Below are 20,820 nucleotides of genomic sequence, written 5' to 3' on the forward strand. Positions count from 1 at the left end.
ATGTAATATAAAATCTAAAAGCAAGTTAACAACCACTGTATCTGGGCCTTATTCATGTAATGTAACAGTACTGCATTGTTTTATTTACTGTAGTGTAGAGACTATATAAATGTATGGAGGGGGAATACTCATAATTCCTTTTCATAATTTTTTTAAGCTAGTTTTCCTGTTTTTGCAGATCAACTATATTCATTTGGTTAAACTTTTAAAAAGGCAACTATTTGAAGTTTTGTTTAGACTTGCATTAAACATAAATCAGGGTGAGTTTAAATCTTTGTTTTTCTTTATTCATGAATATGATATACTTCCTACAGATCCCACAAAAATGTACTTTTAGGAATTCTGGGAAAATTTATGATACCTATTACTTTTCACTAATGTATTATTTTACTGATTTCCTGGTGTTGATGTAATGTTAACAGGGATGAATTGGTAGAGTATATAGGACTACATTTCTGTTTTTAATAAGCCTTAAGACATGATGACATGAAGATAAATTGGGAAAAATAGGTTGCTAAGATAAAATGATCTGTAATATTTGAAACCAAAACTTTTCTTCTTTGGTTAACATAGAGTTTTTTTTAACATAGACTTTTTTTTAACATAGACTTTTTTAATGGAGGAATTTTGAAAAGTTACTAATTTGTTTTCTGTTTAGGATGGAACCTAATACTGTAATAAAGGTACAAATTTTGGTTTTGGTCTCTTTGGTAACATTAAAGTATTATACTCTCTCAGAAAGATGTTTCCCTAATTAGTATAAATTCATTCTCTATTAAATTTACTCTTTGTACTGATTACATTGAAGAGTATAATCTTGATTAATAGTGATATATTTCAGCTGTTATTCTACTTTATCATTTTCATAATGGGTATAGGAAAGAAAGGTATTGCCAAAATGTTTTTATTGAACTAGTTAAACTTGAAATTGATGGAGATGTGAAAAGAAGAAATCAAATTAGAAATCAAATGGTAAGATACTGTTGGCTTTATAAAACAAATCTAGGTAGAAATGTTAGGATATTATTGACTTCTATTAAGCTTTTTTAATGAAGAATATCCATCTTTGGGTCTTTCAAGCAAATCTGCTTACAGATGTTTATATGTTGTACTTTTTTGTGTGTGTCATCTTTGCCTTTATCTGAGAATTCTTCCTACAAATGTATCTTCTAACAAATGATACTCGTTATTTTCAAACTATAATAGGTGAGAACTAGCATATTTGGGACAGAAGTGTTACTAGAGAAATGCATATGGATATTGGCAAGAGATGGTGGCTATTATCTTGATAGTGAAGGGGTGTCAGATTTCAAGTGTTAGAAGCAAGAATTTAAAATCTTAGTTTTGAGGTTATTTATTGGGAATCAGTATTCCTAGAGCTCAATCACTATTTATAACATGTTCAATATGGTAATGGTAATCACATTAATGATTCTGAATCATAGAGAATAGTTATTTTTAACTTGTTCAGGAAAGCAAAGTATATGATTTAGTTTAGAAAGATTTCCGTTATAATTTCTTTTAAGTTTTGAGGTATTTGAAAATTGATACATTGGTATACCTAGTTTTTGAAGGGCATCACATGTAGAAAGAATTTTAAAGATAAAGTTTTTGCCTTTGAGTTTCTAACAGTTGTGGGACATATTATAGATAAAAATTAGGTGATGTTTTAACAGTATTTACATAACAGATTACAAAAATATCAGGTAGCTCTGGGGAGCCATTGTCCCTGTTAGTTTCCTAGAGCATCTAGAAATTACCTATCCATTAGTGGAGCTTCTCTTTTTAAAATTCTTGCCTATTTGATCTTGTATGTTCTTAGAGAGCCCAAGACTTAGAAAATTACTTCGTAGTGTTCATTCTCAGGTTGTCTTGCAATCTGCTGGGTAAATTCAGTGGTTTCTCCTGTCATGCTAGTTTGCTACAGAAAAGTAAGTTCCACAAAGTTAAACTTTGTTTATATACGCTTCATGTTGCATGGTAGAAACCCATTTGCTAGTGGAAACAGAGAATATGAGTCCTGGGCAGCATTTTCAGTTATTTAAGTCCTGCAAAATGAGAAGATCAGGGCACTGTTACTTATTTATACAATGTGAATGTTTTGTTTTGAATTTTAATTATTTGGACTTTTAAGTCTTTAAAATAATGAGTCAGGCCTGTCCTTGGCTACCTTCCAAAAAAATGTAGCAAGCCTAAGGGGATAGTTGATAGTGCCTTCCAGAGAGTCTGTAACTGGACCCATATAAACATGAAAGTCTGGGAAATGAAGATGACCTATTAGCTTTACCATCAGAAATAGTCACTTATTCATGTCTAAAATTTTTCATGCTCAGAATAGTATAAAAAATGTTTTGTGTTATTTTGTATCTAATAGCTGGGAATACCTAGCTACATATCTTTTGGTTTGTGAGAGGGCCCCTTTGTATAATGATGGTGTGAGGTAGTAGTGTCATACTGTCTCACTATATAACCTTTTCTCCTTTTCTTTGTTTGTATAGCCCTGTGCTTCTTTGCAGAACTATTGTCTTGGTGGGTAACTAGGAAGTATGTGTGTAGCAGTCTATGGCACTTTTACATTCTAATAAGAAATTTGAATTGTACATTAGAATAGTGATTCTCAGAACTGACAGAGCTGTAAAAGGATCTCTCCTGGAGTCAATGATTCTCAAAGATAATACCTTCCATTAAGGTGGGAAGAGAATTTGTTTTGGGGACTGAGTAAAAGCATTTGGCGAAACAATAATGACTTGACTGCTTTAGCTCATTCTCAACTAAGGCTTTGGAGCTTAGGGGTTTATCTGCGCTGTTACCCTTATAGATTAAATGTCTTAAGAAAAGGAAGAAATAGGGGAAAGCATAGAAGAGAAAAAAAAGACTATCTTTGAACTTTTATTTCCTTTTAGGTAGTAGATGTCAGGAGCTAATCGAAGTATAAGAAAAGCTAAACTTCTCTGAGAGACTATTACTATTGTTTAAGGATGGTAAATGTTTATTTTTCTCATATAACAATACAGAAGAAGACTGTTTAGGGTTTATAGATGGCTTTGTATTAACATATGGTTTCCATATGTTGAACGGGGTTTCTAGGTTGAACATGACTCACTCCACAGTTTCACCAGCCAGGGGCAAAAGAGAAAGGGTAATGGGAGTGCACACTTACTTTTTTGAGAACATGACCTGGAAGTGGTATATATCACTTTTACTTATGTTTTATGGGTGAAAATTTAGTCATCGGGATATATTTAGCTGGGAAAGGAAGACTTAGGAATGTAGTATCTAGTTGGACAACCATGTGCTCAGCTAAAATTAGAGAATTTTATAAGAAGAAGATAAATATATATTAGAGAAAAACTAACATTTCCTACTACAAAAGGAAGCTGGAGAAGTGGTATCTCTAATTCATAATTTGATATTGGAAACTTTTTTTAAGAGTTAAATCCAATTATAACTCTGTATATCTTCTTTTGAAATGAAAGAATTTTGTATTCATGATTTGTGGCTGAGGTTCAGGTTATAAATATTTATCTTATTGGGTAGAATTCTTCCCTTTTCTCCTTGACTTTAAAAACATTCAGTCATGATTAGTTTTGTAAGAATTGGAATTTTAATTTTTAACACTGTGTAATTTTTCGAACCTTGCCAGTTAACTTGCATATTTTAAAAGGATAAAGGACTGTAGGTAAATTATGAGGGACGTGTTAGAATTGCTTGTTTTAGTATCAAAGTTGAGTGTATATTTGCATTATTTTCTATTTTTTCTTCATTTATAAATATGTATAAAATACGCATTTTCTGGATGGAAGATGTGATTTTTTGAGGGCCTTATACACAAGTAAAAAGATTGTGGTCATAAATTCTTTGTATATAGGTAATACTTACCTGATTAATAAGTAAATAAAAGTAGCTTTCTGTAGATGATAAGTAAAACAATAGGTATTTGTGTAAGGCACAGAAAGTGGGACTCTGTTGTGAGGAGATCAAGGAAACCTTAGTATTTTAGGAGAACTCTAATTCTCTGATATAAAGCCTTGATTTTTGTAAATAAGAGTCATTGTTGCCCTGGTGCCTACATAATATGCCTAATAAAGGATGTTATTCTCATCTGAAAGTTCTCTAATTTCTTTTACTTTGCTTTACTTTGTATCTCTTTTAAAGGTGTTTGTTCCTTTCTACTTACATGTTTATAGTTATTTGTATAGTACTTTATAATCTTGCAGTTAGCAATATCTTATTGACATATCTGACAAATGTCATAAAGACAAATCTCGTCTAATTAGGTATGATTAGACCATAAGATTACTATTAAAATTATAAGATTGCTTTCCACAATGCCTGCCTTAGTGTTCAATAAATATTTCCTCAACGAAAGAATAGAACCAGTTTGTTTTAGGTGTAGGTGAAAAAGGCCAGGGGGCGGGGGCGGGAGGGTAAGGTATTCCAGCTCCTTTCTTTCTTTTAGCTTATGATTATCCACAGATGTCATAACTTTTTAAAAAATAAACATGTAATTTAGTTGATAAGCACCCACTGGATAAATTTTCAAAAGATATGACAGGCACTTTGCATATAAAAAATTATAAATAGTAAAACAACTTTTAGAAAAAAATTCTTTTCTCATTAAAGAGTAGAAAAAAATTAAAAAAACAAGAGAACACTATTGCTTACCTATTAATGTTTCTAAAATATAACTGAAGGACATACATATGCAAATTAATAAGGGGTTGATGAAAAGATGGAATGACATAATTTTAAATTTGTGTAATTCCTTTCCCTCAAATTTAAGTGATTTAAAAGTTGCAAGGTAAAAACAAATAATAAAGGAACAAAAGAACAAAAGACAAAGGATTGTCCTAAAACCATTTAATAATACAGCGAAGTAGAAAGAACCAATAATTTTGTATTGAGACCTGGGAATTAGTCTCCCAGCGGTATTTCTTATATATAATATGGTGATACCACCTACCTACTAGGGTTATTGCGAAGATTAAAAGAGATTAGATATAAAAAATGCGTAGCATATGTTTTTAACTCATTTTTCTTTGGTTTCAGTCAGTTCAGGCATGAATATTTGCTAAGAGGCAGTTATATGCAGCTATAGGGAGCCCTGCGGTGCAAGGGGATGTATAGAAAATGATAATGTTCTTGATTACTGGAGATAGAATTTAATGCATTTAAAAAGTAATTTAGAAAAATGTGTTTTATAATACCACTCACAGGGAAAAGCAGCATTTAGAAATATAATTTATTTGCAAAGGTTTATTAGGGAGTCCAGCTTTAGGACTGATTCATTAATTAAAAAACAACAACAGTAAAGAATAAAAACCCTATAATTACTAAATTTGCTAAGTTTACAATAATCTTTATGGTGAAAAAGCAACCATTATTTATTTATTTTCAAGGTTTGTCAGATATTTTTCAGGCAATCATCATTGCCAGAGATAATGTCATTTATTTTGGTTACTAAATTCACATAGGATTATCCCATTTTTTAAAAATTTCAGGGTGCAACATGCTCCCTCTTCTTTTATTTACCTTCCAGTTATGGAACTTGCTAGATATGTTCACTCAAAATTAAGGCAAAACAAAGTGTTAGTTTTCTTCTATAACCTTTTCTGAGGCCAGATGCCTACCCCTTAAGGCACAGATTTGACCATATAAGTTTGTTTAATAATTTTATGATGATTCATTTATTTTGATGTTTTATTTGACCTTTTTATTTACATAGGTCTAATGAGGTATTGCTTAATGTAGAAAGACCTTATTGTCTGGTTAACAACACTATATCCATTTTATATGAGGTTTAAGAGTTAACTTCTATCTAGATGTTTTGTGAAGTATAATAATTTACTTAGACATTTTTATGTGGTTGATTACAAGATCTAGAACCGAAAGCCACCTAACTTACCTCAGTGAGTATTTACCAGCAGTGGTTAACACTTAGGGTATCATGGTTCTCTAAGATTCCCACATTTGTCAATGTTCCTTGTCTGTCAAGAGGTGATATTCTTTATTCCCATTAAAGCTGAGAATTCATAAGTTATAGAAGAGACACTAAATTGATTTTCTCTGAAGATTTAGTAAGCATCTTTTCTACATTTAAGATACAGTCCTTGTTTCCTTTCATACCTAATTAAAAGAAATTCGCTTTTAAAGGTCACATTTCTCTTGCGGTTATGGTTACAGATTTGATTTATCCAATGGTCTTTTGATAGGAACGAAAACAGATTCCTATTGAAACTATGTGAATTGGTCATTAAAAGTAAAAACGCTCAGTTACAATACTGTATACAATGTTTAATCACTGTTTTTAGTAGTTTTTGGACAAGGCAAATCAATATATTCAGTAATTTTATACAGAATTGTTCTTAAAATGTTCTAGTGGTTTATTCATATAACCTATTTTAAGGTCTTTCATAGTTTTTTTCCCTCTGGAATTCTGGGTGTATCAGATCAAGATATTTAAATTACTATTTATACAAAGTATATCTTAACAGAGGGTTAAAGATAGGTTAAAAAGAAAATATCTTCCTATATGACCATTAAAAATAAAATAGTGACCATAATTAAAGCAGTTCATTGAGTCCTAGGTAATTCTTGTTTTACTGATCTTGGGTTAAATAATCTACTTAAACAAAATTGTCTTCACCAGACTAACAGAATCATGGAAATCCTGACCCATTCTCTTGATACAGTTTTAACAGACATTGATTCATGAAGGTAATGTTAACTGTACCAGGATGCCTGTATACATGAGTCTCTTTCATGTAATGATAATTAAGATGATTTGGTATAGTCATTTAGCAAGGATCTTCTGATTTTTTAGAAGACATTTTTTTTTTCTCTCCAATATAGGGGGGGCAGCAAGGATCCTGACCTCATGTTTGTTTCTTGAGTCTCATTGCTCCAGTCTAGCGTAGTTGCTCTCTACATCTGGCACATCATTGTCATCCTTAGAACTTTATCCACCGTTGTGGGATTTTCTTCACGCCTCTTCTGTGTAGGACCCTTGTTTTCCATATGTCATGTATTTTTATTGACTACTGTCATTAGAGGGAGGGGAACATGTTGTCTAGTAACTTTTTGAGAAAATAGACAGGAGGTTTTTTTTTTGAGACTATGTGTCTGAAAATTGTCATTCTATATTTTGCTGACTGATAGTTTGGCTAGGTATAGAAATCTAGGTTAGAAATTATTTTTCTTAAGGATTTTAAAGGCTGTGTTTCATGACCTTCTTACTTCTATTACTACTGAGAAAAATATAAAGCCATTCTTATTTCTGATTTTCTCGTCACTGGAAGCTTGTAGAATCTTAATCTCCAGTATTCAGAAAATTTATCTTTGGCTGGTATTCATCGGGCTCTTTAGTTTGGCAACTCTTGCCTTTCAGACCTGGAAATTTTTCTTAAATGTTTTTATTGGTGATATAATTCTTCTACTGTTCTGTCATACCAACGCAAATTTTTGGATAGGTACTCCAGTTTTCTTATTTTTTTCTTATTTACAACTTTCTTTTTTGGCTTAGAATTCTTCAGCTTTATCATTCAGTTCTACTGAATTTTTTATTTTTTCTATCATGTTCTTAATTTATGTTTCATTTCTTGCTTATAGTGTTCTGTACTTTTGACACATGAAAGCAATATCTTTTCTTATCTGTAGATATTAATGGTTTTTTTTTTGTTGTTTTTCTTCCTGAGTATTGCTTGTTTTTTAAATTTTATTTCATTTTTTAACATGTCTTCTAGGTTACACTTTTCTTAGTTGCCTTTCTTTTCCTTGTCTGACTGCCTATTGTGGAATATTTAAAAGTTGGTTAGAATATTTAAATTTGTGAGTTTTTAATTTTACTATAGGCTGATCTGGATCAGCTATGTTTGGAGAGCTCCCAAGATCTTAAGATCTTGTCTCTTGGGCTTGTTAGATACCTCCAGAGAATAGCCTTCCATTTCTATACATGGAAAATCAGGGTCTGAATGCCAGTATTCTGGGAGATTAATGGAGGAAGAAGACTAAGAGTCTCTGTAGTCAGCACAAAATCCTCTTTTCTTGGTATGCTACTCTTGTTTTTAACTGTAGATGTTGTTTTTAGACTTCTGTTAGAATTGGGGAGAGGAGATATCCAGTGGAATGTGATGAGGGCATCTAGGGAATCTTATTGCTACACAGCTTTCACTAGTATTCCCTTTTTTAGTCACATCATCCTACCATTTGCTCCCTTCACTCCAATTTGCAAAGGTGCCTACTTCTAGTTCCTCTTTTTTTTTTTTTGAAGTTGCCAGGTGAATCAAATTGATTCTTTACTTGTCCCCAGTGTATCTTGGAATATGATGTTTTGGGAACTGCTAAGTTAGTTGCCAGTGGTCTGCTTATTTTTCAGCTTCCCAAAATCTTTCCAGCTATAGTCTCTTTTACTTTTCTTCCTGTTCTTGAGGATTTATGCTTCAAAAAAAATCTCTACTGTAGTTTTAATAGGATTTGAGGGAGTGAAATTAGGTATACCATCTTAATATCCTTTTAGGGTTCTTTTTCTCTTTTATTTATTCTTTCTTTCATTTATTTATTTTTCTTTTTTTCTGTGGTAGCTCTTATGCGCAGATCCCACGCTCAGACGTGCTGGTGTGCATTTTGGGAGTTTTTTGTTGAATTTTAGATGTTCAGTTTATTGTTGTTTCAAGGGGAGAGATCTGGGGATGCCTCTCACTCTGCCATGTTTCTGATGTCACTCCCCTTTTCTATTTTAATATGTATTATGTTGATAATAATTTGTGTAATTAAAGTATACTAAATAAATGAAAAATATATTTACTTCCTATCTAATACAGTGAAACCTTTTATTTAGGTTCTACGGATTTTTCAATATTTTATGTATGGAAACTTTCTAATAGTGTGATATATGATATATAAAAAGTATAGTAGTTGACTAGGATTAATTTTTTCTGGTTTTTTTCATTACTACCTGTGTGGCCCCAGCCAATGATTACATTCTCTGGTCATAAGAATTGGAGATTACAGGACTCTTGCTTTACATGGTCATTTTAAGAGTGAAATGAAAAAATTATGTGAAAAGTGCTAGTTTTTATTTAGGAAGAGATAAAACATTTCATAATCATGGAAATGTGTAACATTAGAAATATCTTCCAAATATGTTTGCTTTTACAAATAAACAATGATAGTTTTATTATGACTCACCCTATCAAAAACAAACTTTTTATAACCTATGACATTATCAAGCTATATACTTTCTTAGTATTATTAAGAATTTAAAGGCAAATAATATACTTATGTTATATAATTTTCTTTAGACTTTCTTTAGAGTTCAGTTCTTCTAAGTGCGTAGTAGCTTCTACGTAGTGCCTGTAAAAACACTAAAAACTGAAAAATGCCCCACAAAGAGTATTTTTTCCATCTTCAGTTTTTAAGTGCAGAAGTTTTTAGGCCAAGACTAAAAATTTAGTTAACTTATTAGTTGACTTATTCTTCTTTCTAGAAAGAAAGAGATGAGATCCTAAAAATGAAGGTTCTTAAATATATAGAATTTTCAGAGATTTTTGTGGTAGAAACAAAAACACTGGAAATCTTTCAACTTACCATCTATTGAGCAAATAAACACTGTTTCACACTGTGGAAGTGATTGGAAAATGAATTAAGATGTGATTTCATTACTTATAAAGATATAAAGATATAAAGAGATAAAGATATAAGTAATGAAATGGTAAATATAATGATGGTATGCATCAAAAGATCTTGAGAGAGCAGTTACACTTGGTTTGGGGGATGGGCATAGTGAGGAGAAAGGAGAGTAAGAAAAGGATTGTCAGTAATAAGATAATTTAGTTTGAATCATGAATAGGACATTTGAAGGTGTGTTAATATAATTTAATTTTTTGTGGAACAGATCTCCAAAAGAATTTGCTTCCTGAATATCAGAAGCTGTTCATTAGGCAGCTTTAAATGTTTTGGCTATTTGCATCCACATTAACCTTAATCACATTCCAGTGCTACAGTAATGTCTGTTCTGTTTGAATCTTTCCCAGTTTACCAGGCTCGCTCTTTTAACCAATAGATTTGAGCCACCTAAGTATCAGTTGTGTTTTTGAAGAATTAATGTGACTTGGATCAAGTATAGCTTTTTTTTTCTGATAAAGTACTTAAAGCCGTTTTTATATACATTATCCAATTTGCCTCCTGGAAAATAAATACCATTTAAAAGCTGAGGAATTTTTAACTTTTATTATGGAAGAATTTAAATATATACAGAAATAGAATGAAATAACGGACTCTGTGTGCCCATCACTCAGCTTGAACAATCATCAATTTATGGGGCCAGTCTCCTTTTAGCTATACTTCTACTTCCCCCCATACCCCTCAACAAGTTTTAATAAATACTTAGATCAAGTGGTGGATTGAGACAAAATAGTACAGGGCAGCCAAGTTTTAGGAATGTAAACCAAGGAAGAGAGAAGGAAAAGGTGAATTTCCTAGCTATATGAGTTATCAAGCAAACAGGTTCTTTCTCTGCTTTTGTCTTTCCCTTCTTTTAATGGCTAGGCTACTGCCAAGACACTTTTGTTGGGATCAGTCTCAAATTTATCTTGTTAATAGACCCACTTTCAGACTGAATTTTACCCTTTTAGTCTCCCTAATTGTTTGCCCAGGAGTGTCCACATTCTTTATTTTTATTTGCTTTTCACCCATATCAAAATGTTGGGAGGTTTGAGGCAGGGCATGAAATTTAATTTGCCTTGGGACCACTCACCTGGAGATGTCTTTGTGACCACCTGGACTACAAAAGTGAAGAAATTGTATGTGACCGATTACTCAAAATAAGCTTTGTTGCCATCATAGTTCTAATGACTCTAGTCCCTCGCTAGCAGTTATTTAAAATTTTTGTCAAGAGTCAAATATTTGATTGCAATTTTAACCATTCTGCTAGATTTGAGCACTTTGGGGGCTTAGATTCTGTGGAAAAAATCTTTAACTAGCCTTCTTCTATAAATGGAAATTGACTATTAGGATTTAAACAGTTAAATTTCCCAGAAATTATAAAAATTGGCATTCTTTTTGTGGTAAAAATACTACAAAAGATTTTTTTAAAAAGGCCTTGAGCAGAGTTTGACTTTTTTTCTGGACTGAAATGGAGGCTTTCTTTCAAGCAAATTCCCTGATGTTTGCTGTGTGTGATTTGGCTCCATCTCTGTAACTGCTAATATGTGGCGTGGACTTCAAGCTGTCTGGGATCTGGATGTGCTCAAAGTCTGTATTGCAAGTCGGGACTCACAGGCATTATGTTACAAAACTGGCTTGCTGCCTTCTCTGTTTTCTGTGCCCTGAGTAGCTGCATTGTTTGTTGCAGTATATGCATTAGCTGTTGTCTGTGTTCAGTTTCCTGCAGGCTGACAAAGTGGGAGGGGCTTTGTTTGATACATAGCTGAGTTTTCACTGTGTGAGTTCTTGAGTGCACATTGCAGCCATCTTAATTACACTTTAGTGCAACTGAGACATTGCAGCTGTCTCAAAATGGCTGCTAACCTAGTCTTTGTAGCTGCTTAGGCAGCAACTATGCCAGTGTGGAGACTTGTCACATGCATCAAGACCAGAGGTAAGAACCAATTACTGTTTATTTTTGAACATTTTAATTAAAAAACATTGGAATTTTACTGAGTTTACATAGGAAGGTGAACTTAGAGCTTGCTTGCTAGGAAGTTGAAATGTTTGCTGATAGAACCTTTAAGCCTCTATTATGGAAACAGTGCGTAGGATGGTGAGGTCAAAGGTTAAATTCCTGTAATTTCTCACCATCTTATGTTCTGTCATTGCCAGAACATTTGATCACCACAGTAGTGCTTTTCTGGCTTTAATTAACTTAATATTCCTTTCATGTTGGATATTTTAGTTTGCTTGATATTTATTTGTAGAAATTAAAAACAATATATTAATATGAATAGATTTTTTTTAAAAAAAGAAGCCATAATTAAGCCTTGTTTTGCACGAAGAGTGTGATTTTTCTTGTTTTTTTTGTGTATATGTATATGTGTGTGTATGTGTGTTTTTTGGAGGTATTGTTTGGTAGCTTCTGGAAAGAATGTTAATTCTTTGAATATGAATTATGATTACAGAAAGAACTTTTTTTTTAATACTTAGACTTTTTGTACTGTGGATTTCAATTATTTTTCATTGTGCTGCCTCCTTTTGTCCATCCAACTCTTTCACATTTTTAATGGTGCTAAGTTTTTATCCTAATTACTTTTTGCTGAAATTGACATTCAGTTGCAGAATTTTAATTTAGAAATAAGTTCACATCTTCTAGGTCTCAATACCCTTTTCTTTATAGCTAATGTTTTCTAATGCAACAAAGCCGAAGTAAATACTAAATTGTTTTAATTAACTGATATTAATTGTTGATGTCCACTTTAGTCTTAGTTTAAACCTGTGTTATATTTAAAAGTAGTATAACTCAGCGATTTTGTAAATTTAGTTTCAAAAATTTCAAAAAGTTTCTTAACATTGGGTCTGAAGTAGAAAACATTTATTGAGATATTGTAAGTCCACAGTGACCCAGTAAGGTAGAATTATATTCTTATTCACATATTCCAGATTGCAGAACAGTTACATTTTTAGGACTAATTTTTAAATCACAGTATCTTTTGAAATTTTTTTTTAATGGTATGATACATTTCTCTAGCTGTGTCAGTAAAGTATTATGAATATATCCCTGACTAATATGACATAAAACAGTAAGTTTTGAACTTTCTAAATATAACAACTTTTAAAAAACAGCAACTTTTTACACATTAAATTCTTATGAAGGACCCCATTATATGAAAAGGGATACAGGTGGTATTTAACTACTATGTACTTATTTTATAATGTAAATTTATAACATTTATTTATAAGTTTAGTAAATAAGAACAATTAGGTTGTTATGATGAAAACAAAAGTTTGAATGAAACTAGATGACATATGACAGTTATGATCTTATATTAGTGTAGGATCTAGGTCACTTGTTTGTAAAGCTCCAGGTGCTAACGGACTGGAATTCAGTTTGAAGAGCATTCTAGGACATATATTCTTTATGTTCGTTTTTGATTTTCATGAAAGTATAGTATAAGATCTATATTTACATAATTTAACAGTTTAAAATTGCTGCCTTGCCACGAAGTTATGTTTACGCCTGTTTTTAGTTTTTTTTTTTTTAAATAAAATAATTGTTTTTTTCTAACTTAGTGTTCAGAGGCCCAAAATATAGTTGGAATCATTAGCTCAGTTTCAACAGCTTTATTAGTGCATTTATTTCACTTTCATTACCTTACTTTGTAAAGTTGTTGGGACTTTTAATGTAATAATCCGAGCAATACTTTATGTAAATCTCCTAAAAGAGAAAAAGGAGAGGAAATTCAGTATGGGTGAGAAATTCTATCCATCATGCCTTTCAGTAAGGTTGTGCCCTGAAGTATCACGTAGAAAAGTGAATGTGCTGTGACTTTAATCACTCTTATATTTTCATGCCTTTCATAGTAAAAATAGCTCACTGTTTCAAAAATTTCATACAATGGGAGCCATGTACTTGGTTTGATATTCTTTACTGCTGGAGAAAAATTGGCTTGGTTGAAATTATTGACTAACTTTTGTTGATCTTCAGAGTAGAACCTCAGGGAAATTTTAATGATCCACTCTTTTTGCCTTCCATTGTGGACTATAAGATTTATTTCCATCCTCCACATGTTGACTGTACTGATTATTATATGTACATGGGGAAACGAACACTCTGGTTACTCAGGATGTTATTGCTAATTCTTTCAGTGCCATGTTGCATTTTTGTGAATGTGAGCATAAACCCTACTGGGATTATTACTTTTGGGATTGGTGATAGTTTAAGATTTTCTATGCTAAATTTCAGGTTAGCTATTATGTTGAATCATTGAGAGCATAAAAAAATCTGAGAGCTGGATAATTGAAATTTTATGTTAATATTTTGTCACTTCTTGTGCTCTCCATTTGTTTACCCTTTTTCATAAACCGTTTCATTAGCATAGGCCTTTAAGGGAAATGTTCAGATAGTGGAAAGAATATTGACCAAGAGTTCAAACCTAAATGCGAATTCTGTTTTTGTTACATTTTTCTTATAGTGCTGATGTATCCCATTTTCTGACTCTTGTTTCCTCATCTATAAAATGGGGAAATTCCTATCTATTTTGGCAAGGATATGCTGAGGATCAGTTTACATAATATTTCTGAATAGTACCATGAAATACTCCACAAATATCTGGCATGGTAATTTTCCAGTAATATTTGAATGCTTTTCACTTCACTTGCTTCTCAGATGTCATATACTTTCTCAAATGTGCCTGGATCAGGGAATGTGGTATTTTAAAAAGTGGGAAATTTCTCATATAACTTATGCTCAGAAGCAAGAAGTGCTGATAAAGTATATCAGTTTGGTAATATAATATATTTACTACTGGGTCTTACTCTAAATAAATTAGCCAATATAGAATGTTTACATTACACAGAGGAGTGGGAGAAATGTTTCAGTTCTTGTCTGGCTGAGTTCTCCAAATATACAGGACGAAAATAATTTCTCTGAAAAGATGACTAGAATACAGGGCCTAGAGTTTTCTGTTTCAATACAAATGAGAATGAATCTTAACAGTATAGTTTTCTTTTAGTGGCCACAAACTGGCAGCCAACAGACTTATTTCATCTTTTAGCCACTGCCGTATTTCTCTAGTTGTCAAAATTTAAAGTTGTCAGATTTTACACAAAAATGTGGATGTCTCATCTCTTGAAAAATAGAAGATTGGGCAGTGCTGGAATTGTGTTTCTGAGAAAAATAATCTATAGTTGAGTAGTTACTGTCTCCTTCAGATGGGGCTTAGTCCTCACATCTGGTGCTCTTCCTTAACTCACATTACCTGCTAAGCACCTGTAAGCTGTTCCTTTTAAATCCCTATCCTACTTATTTGACAGATTGTTGGCAGCCTTATATCTAAAATACAACCTCTAACCAAGAAGAAAGTAAAAAAACATAAAATCTAGCCTACTTTGTAGAAGAGGTAGCATATATAAAGTCAATTTATTCTTTAGAAGATAATGGCACATTTGCTAACCTTTAGCCTTGTCCTAATTTTTATATTGGAGTACTGTGATAGCTGATTGAAGGACATACCGTGATATCAATAAAAGTGATGATTGAAAATGAAGAGACTAAAGAAATACTAATTAGAAACATAAGCACTTTGAGGTCTTTTAATGATAAGTTATCTATAACTCAAAAACATCACTGTTTATTAATTTGATGTTCTTAATGGTGATAGTAGATAAGAAAAAGTTATAGTCAAGATGTGCAGTTTACCAAACAAGTAAAGGAAATCTATTTTATAAAAAAGATTTTTGCCTAAATTGGTTGAACTAAGAAGTTTTAGCACTTAAAATGAGTAAGTTCCTAATAGAAAATTTTCTTAACTGCCCTAGACTAGATTATTTCAGGGGCCATTACAGACTTCTGTTTAAATAATATTCACTTCCTCAGCTATATGAACACTACCTTGGTAATCCATGAAACATGGTAGTTTATAATCATGATCTGCTGTGAATTTAAATTTCACATTTTCCAGAGTGAAAGCCAGCTTCTTAGCATTCATGTAATTCCATGACATTGGAAATTCTAGGGAAGTGCTAAAAGAATGTTATTCTTTTTTGGAAAATGGTTTTCAAGTTAGAGAGAAAACTTGAGCGAAAATTGAAAAAGCAGTTAATGCAGTTAACTCACACAGGAAACATTGACTGCCCTGCTTTCCTAATTCCTCACACTTTTAAAAGAGAAAGTGATTTGGGAGAAAGCTTGAAGTCTACTCAAATAAGGGATTCTAAAAAAAATTGCTCAGTTTAGAACTTTCATGAAGTGTTCTCTATTAGTAATTTGTAAGTCTGTTATTAGTCATTAATGCGTGAATATGGAAATGATGAAAACAGTGCTTATTGATTCAGTGAATCTTTGAATTTAATGAAAGAGGGAATTTAACACCAGAAGAGGTCTGAGGAGTTGCTTCTGCATCTGCCTAAGGGCTTCTACCTTGCCTGCTGAGGTAAACCAGACACAATTAACTGCCCAGCAGAGCCATCTAACTTGGTGGTTTCCTTTGCTGACATAGAAGTAAAATGGCATTCAGAGTGGAAAGTATTAGTACAGAAGTCAGGAAACAATTTTTTTGTTGTTGTTCTGGTACTGTTAAATAATTGTATTGTTTTGGGTAAATTATTTAATCTCTCTTTTAATGCCATTCCTTGACCATTAATGAGAGAGATGGTTGGACAATCTAGATTAGGAGTCAGGGAAGGACACAAATTTTGGTGTCAGAGTCAAGGTGAATTCATATATCTTCCATTTACTAGCTAGAAGTTTACATGACAAGTGTAACTATAGTACCTATTTATATTAATAACTTAATAAGTCTTATACATTATTTTTTATGGGATGAGGCTAGCTGCTTATTTTCAGAACCCCAGTTTTCATATCTTTAAATAGGGATGAAGTCTACCATACCAAGTTGATAATGAGATTTAAATGAGCATAACAAATATAAAGCACCTAGTGCAGTGTGTAACACAAATTAAATTATGAGCAAATATTGGTTGCTTTTTCCTCACAAGGTTCTCTCCTGCACAGTTTTTTCTTTTCCTTCCCCCCACCCCAATCATTATGGAATTGGGGAGAAATCTGAGCTAGGGTTACTTTAGAAAAGGATCTTAGGGAGAGGGGGTTTTTAGGAGCCTAGCTGATGTACAGTAAAAAATGCCAGAAAACAAGATGTTTAAATATCAAAATAAAGACTTTAAAAGAGCCCAAAAGGGACAAAACAAGAATTCTTATTTATGCTAGGGTAGCATGATAGAGTAAAAACAAAAATAGACTGTGAATTGATGAATTGATTCAACAAATTTAACAAATATTTATTATGCACCTGTTATTTGCCAGGCACTGTTTTGATGGTTGGATCCCTGCCCTCAATGAATCTACATTAGGGCTGGGAAAATAGGAAGACGGTAACTATGAGAAGGTTAAAATGCTGAGGAATTGAGAATGCTGGAGGTAGCATGGAATAGGTAGCCAATAGCCAGATGAACACTATTCACATTTGTCCTTCTCCTTTCATCCACTGCTGGTAGAGCACAGATCTTGACAAGAGAATATGGTTGTTTGAGGACATCTATTACAGCTTATCAGAGGTAACCTAGATTAACACTTTGGATTATCCATATATCAGAATACTTGTTGATATCTAACTTTATCATTACCCTAAAGTAGACACCCATTTTCTTTATTGTGTAATAAGAATAATTTAAGGACTATATTTTAAGACAACTGAAAATAAGATGAAAAATAAGGAATATATTTTGAATAACCACTAATTAGCATATTAACTACTTTTTTAAATCTTATTTTAGATATGACTCAAAATAGTTTCTGGATTATTATTTGAAAATGAAATTTAATATATTTATACTCAACAAAATACTTGGAAAAATAGATGTGGATAGACAGAATTATTTATTAGGCCATGAAATAATAATTTAAAAAAATTAAAGGACTTTACAGATAATAACTCAATACTTGCCCAGTTAGATCTGGCTAATTAAAACAATACACAAAATTTAATATGCTTGAGTTTGATATTGAATGCATGCTTTAGTAATACTAACTAGTGGTAAATATGTTGAATTATTTAACCATCATAATAGTGATACCTGAAGATGCATTGTCTTATTATTCGGTGAAACAAAGCAATATGGTTCTAAGAGCAAATCAATTAAATGATCATTTACTATTTAAGTGATTAGTAAACAAAATTTGAAAGGTAGCTGTTGAGTAAAATGAGGATAGCTTTTAGCTAAATGTAAATTATATTTTGTATTTTTAATGATTGTTAAAAATAGCAGTCGTTGGATTTATGTAATCATTGGTCTACACCACAAACTTAAACTTTTGAATATTTCTGGGGGATCAACATATTTTTGGGGGATGGAGAGGGCAGAATTTCAAGTTATATAAGGGTTATAAGTTGATTTTTCTCTTATTACCTGAATTTGGATCATATTAATAAATAGATAACTAGATATATTCTAGAGCCAGTCAGTGCCTGTGGGGAACTAATGGGGGAGGGTTTACTCAGCAGTATTCTCTTTTAGTTTGGTCATGAAATGAAAACTGCTTTATGTAAATCGTTCTTACTGGCGCCAGCTAGCTGTAATTGCAGTCTGGCTGTGCTAGAGCAGCAAATAATATGTGTCATGGATTTTCTCTTTGGAATGTATAAGAATTCAGCCTTTTGGTGTGAAAGAATATAGTTGATGCATTAGAATAGGAAACCTCCACAGTTGACAATGAATATGTGTAATAGTGAGGAGCTATACGCCTTTTAGGCTTTTAGTTCTGCTTTTATAGATTTATGCCTATTGATAATATTGAGTAATATGTGGGAAGTACTTAACTGCACACAGTTGCTGCAGACCTAATAGTTGGCAGCACAGAAAGCAGTACAAAAGAATTCTAATTCTAGGCATCTTCACTGGAACAGTCTTTTGGAAAGATGTACTTTGTGTGTTCTGTGAGCTTCATTGACATACTGTCTGATGTTTTTTGGCTTTGTGATTAATGGGATGTTTGCTGCACAAACTATGCAACAGAATGTGTACCACTGTTTGAAAGGAATTTTAATATGTAGTCAATCTACTGTATTCCTGTTTCTCTTATGAATATAAACCAAACAAGGAATTTAGGCTCAAGAAGGCTGATCTAGAAGTCTTCATTAGCTTTTAATGTTTATACAAATGAACTAAGTAGCAGTGGTTTACAGAAGAGGAAGTCCTTTTCACAATATTAAACTGCCCACAGGTAAGAGATTCAGGTCTTTTTTCTATGACACTCCCAGCCCCCACCCCCTACTCCCTCAGACCTTGTATCTATCTATCACCATTGGGAAGGGGTTTTTTTTGTTTGTTTTTAGTTTTACTAATATCAAGATCGATAGATTGTTTAATGTTAATTTTTAGGAGATTTTCAATGGCATATTTGGATTTGGTCTTAAAAAATATTTTCATCTTCTAATTTTCCTCAAGTTTGACTTGAAATGAACAGTGGGCTTTCATATGTGAATATTATTCATGCAACATAGTAATCAATTATAGATCTCTTCATTATAGTCCTGTTACTGTATTGTCAGTCGTAATAACACCAGCTACATACAGAAACATGACATTTTGTAATCCTGCTTAACTGTAAAGTTTTAGTGTAAACCTACCACTTTGACTTCATAATCAAAATCAGTGCTTATGTTTTACCAAGTGGCTCATTGATATTCATTAGATAATGTATATTTACATGTAACATGGTCAAGTTTTCCAGTACCACCTTTATTTTCATTTGCACATACTTGAATTTATCACCATTTTAATAAAGTGAATTTGAATCTAAAACTAAAATGGATGTATTAATTAGAAATTACATTGAATTTAATATCTTATTCTTTAAGCTAGGCATTTGTTATATTCTTTTTTGGTATGCATGAAAAATTGCATACAGAAAAAATCTCACTGAAATAAAGAACTGTATAAAATAAAGAATATATACTCATTACTGTAAAGATAGGAAGATTTATATCTGTAAAGAAATGCAAGTATGTGTATCTATCAATATCAGTATGGCAAATGATAAAAATATATTACTCATTGATATAATAATTTGGGGGAATGAGTGTGGGGAGGTAAGTAAGGATGAAGTGAAGAGTGGTAGTGAGCTTAGCTCACTAGAGAAGTGGAGGAGGAAAGGAATTATATTAGGCAGTTTTCTCTTTGCCTCCTTCTCTATAGAAGTTAAACAGCAGGCTCTTTCTGCAACCTAAAAAGTGTTACTTTAGGTGGGACTTCCAGTTCTCTTGATTCTGAAAGGCAATTAGTCATTTATTACTACATGGTTAGATACTTAAAAACTAGAGGCCAGCTGTGAAGAATCCACACTTGTGTTTCAGGGGCACAAACTGTTACCTGTTGCCGTTTGACGGTGTTGCTTGAGCTTTTAAAAATTATTGTTAATATATATTCTGTTAAACTATAAAACATATGTTGGTGTATGTTTTTCCTCAGTAAACGATTTCACTACAATTGGAGAAATGGTGATAGTAGAAAGATAATTTTAATTAATGTGCTTGAGGTTGGATGGGGAGAAGTTTGTGCTTCTCAGTGTGGAGAACACACAAATTTAAAAACAATTGAGAAATGTTTTCACACTTTTCTTAAGCCCTTGTTTGAGAGAAGGTTGGGCTAGGAAGATAGTTGAGATGGAGTAACTGGTTTTTATATATAGGTAAAGAGGCAAGGAGTTGTTAGACCAAAAAAGGAATTTACTGAATGCTGTCGGAATTGGGGATCATAGCAAAGAAAGGTGAAGGAAAATAGGACAGAGGAGTATTGTGTATGTACACAAATAAACCTAAAAGAAAGCATGTACGACAATGATTAAAGTCATGAGCATAAAGATGTATAATCTTTGAGACTGTTAAAGTTGAGTGTGAATGATCCAACAATCTGGGAGATTAAATCTGAGTTTTTAGTTTGTCTTCCTCTTAGGCAACAAAATTTATTTAACAAGTAATATAGAATCACAAAATCTTCTAAATGAAATGGACCTAAGTGGTCAAGTAGTTAGTTCTAACATCGCTCTTTGCACTGGAATCTACCATTTGGTATTCCTGACAGGTAATTACCTAGTTTCTGCTTCAACATTTTTAATGACAGAAGGGAGCATCTCTAATTTCATAAGGCAGTTCC

The 20,820-nt window shown here is 32.3% G+C and overlaps 1 protein-coding gene across 2 annotated transcripts in view; it reads left to right on the forward strand.

Annotated features, from left to right (window-relative positions):
* Positions 1-20,820, forward strand: part of ATF7IP (activating transcription factor 7 interacting protein) — a 105,699-nt gene that overhangs the window by 3,668 nt on the left and 81,211 nt on the right. The window contains exon 1 of one of the 2 annotated variants that reach the window (XM_025047336.1): positions 11,499-11,596. The exons of the other annotated variant lie outside the window; for it this stretch is intronic. Coding sequence (XP_024903104.1) covers positions 11,580-11,596 — 17 coding nt within the window. The 5' untranslated portion in view covers positions 11,499-11,579. Of the gene's footprint in view, positions 1-11,498; positions 11,597-20,820 lie in introns of those variants that run through there. 2 annotated transcript variants of the gene reach the window in all.

Source organism: Pteropus alecto, unplaced genomic scaffold, assembly GCF_000325575.1.
Source record: "Pteropus alecto unplaced genomic scaffold, ASM32557v1 scaffold103, whole genome shotgun sequence".
NCBI classification, from domain to species: Eukaryota; Metazoa; Chordata; class Mammalia; order Chiroptera; family Pteropodidae; genus Pteropus; species Pteropus alecto.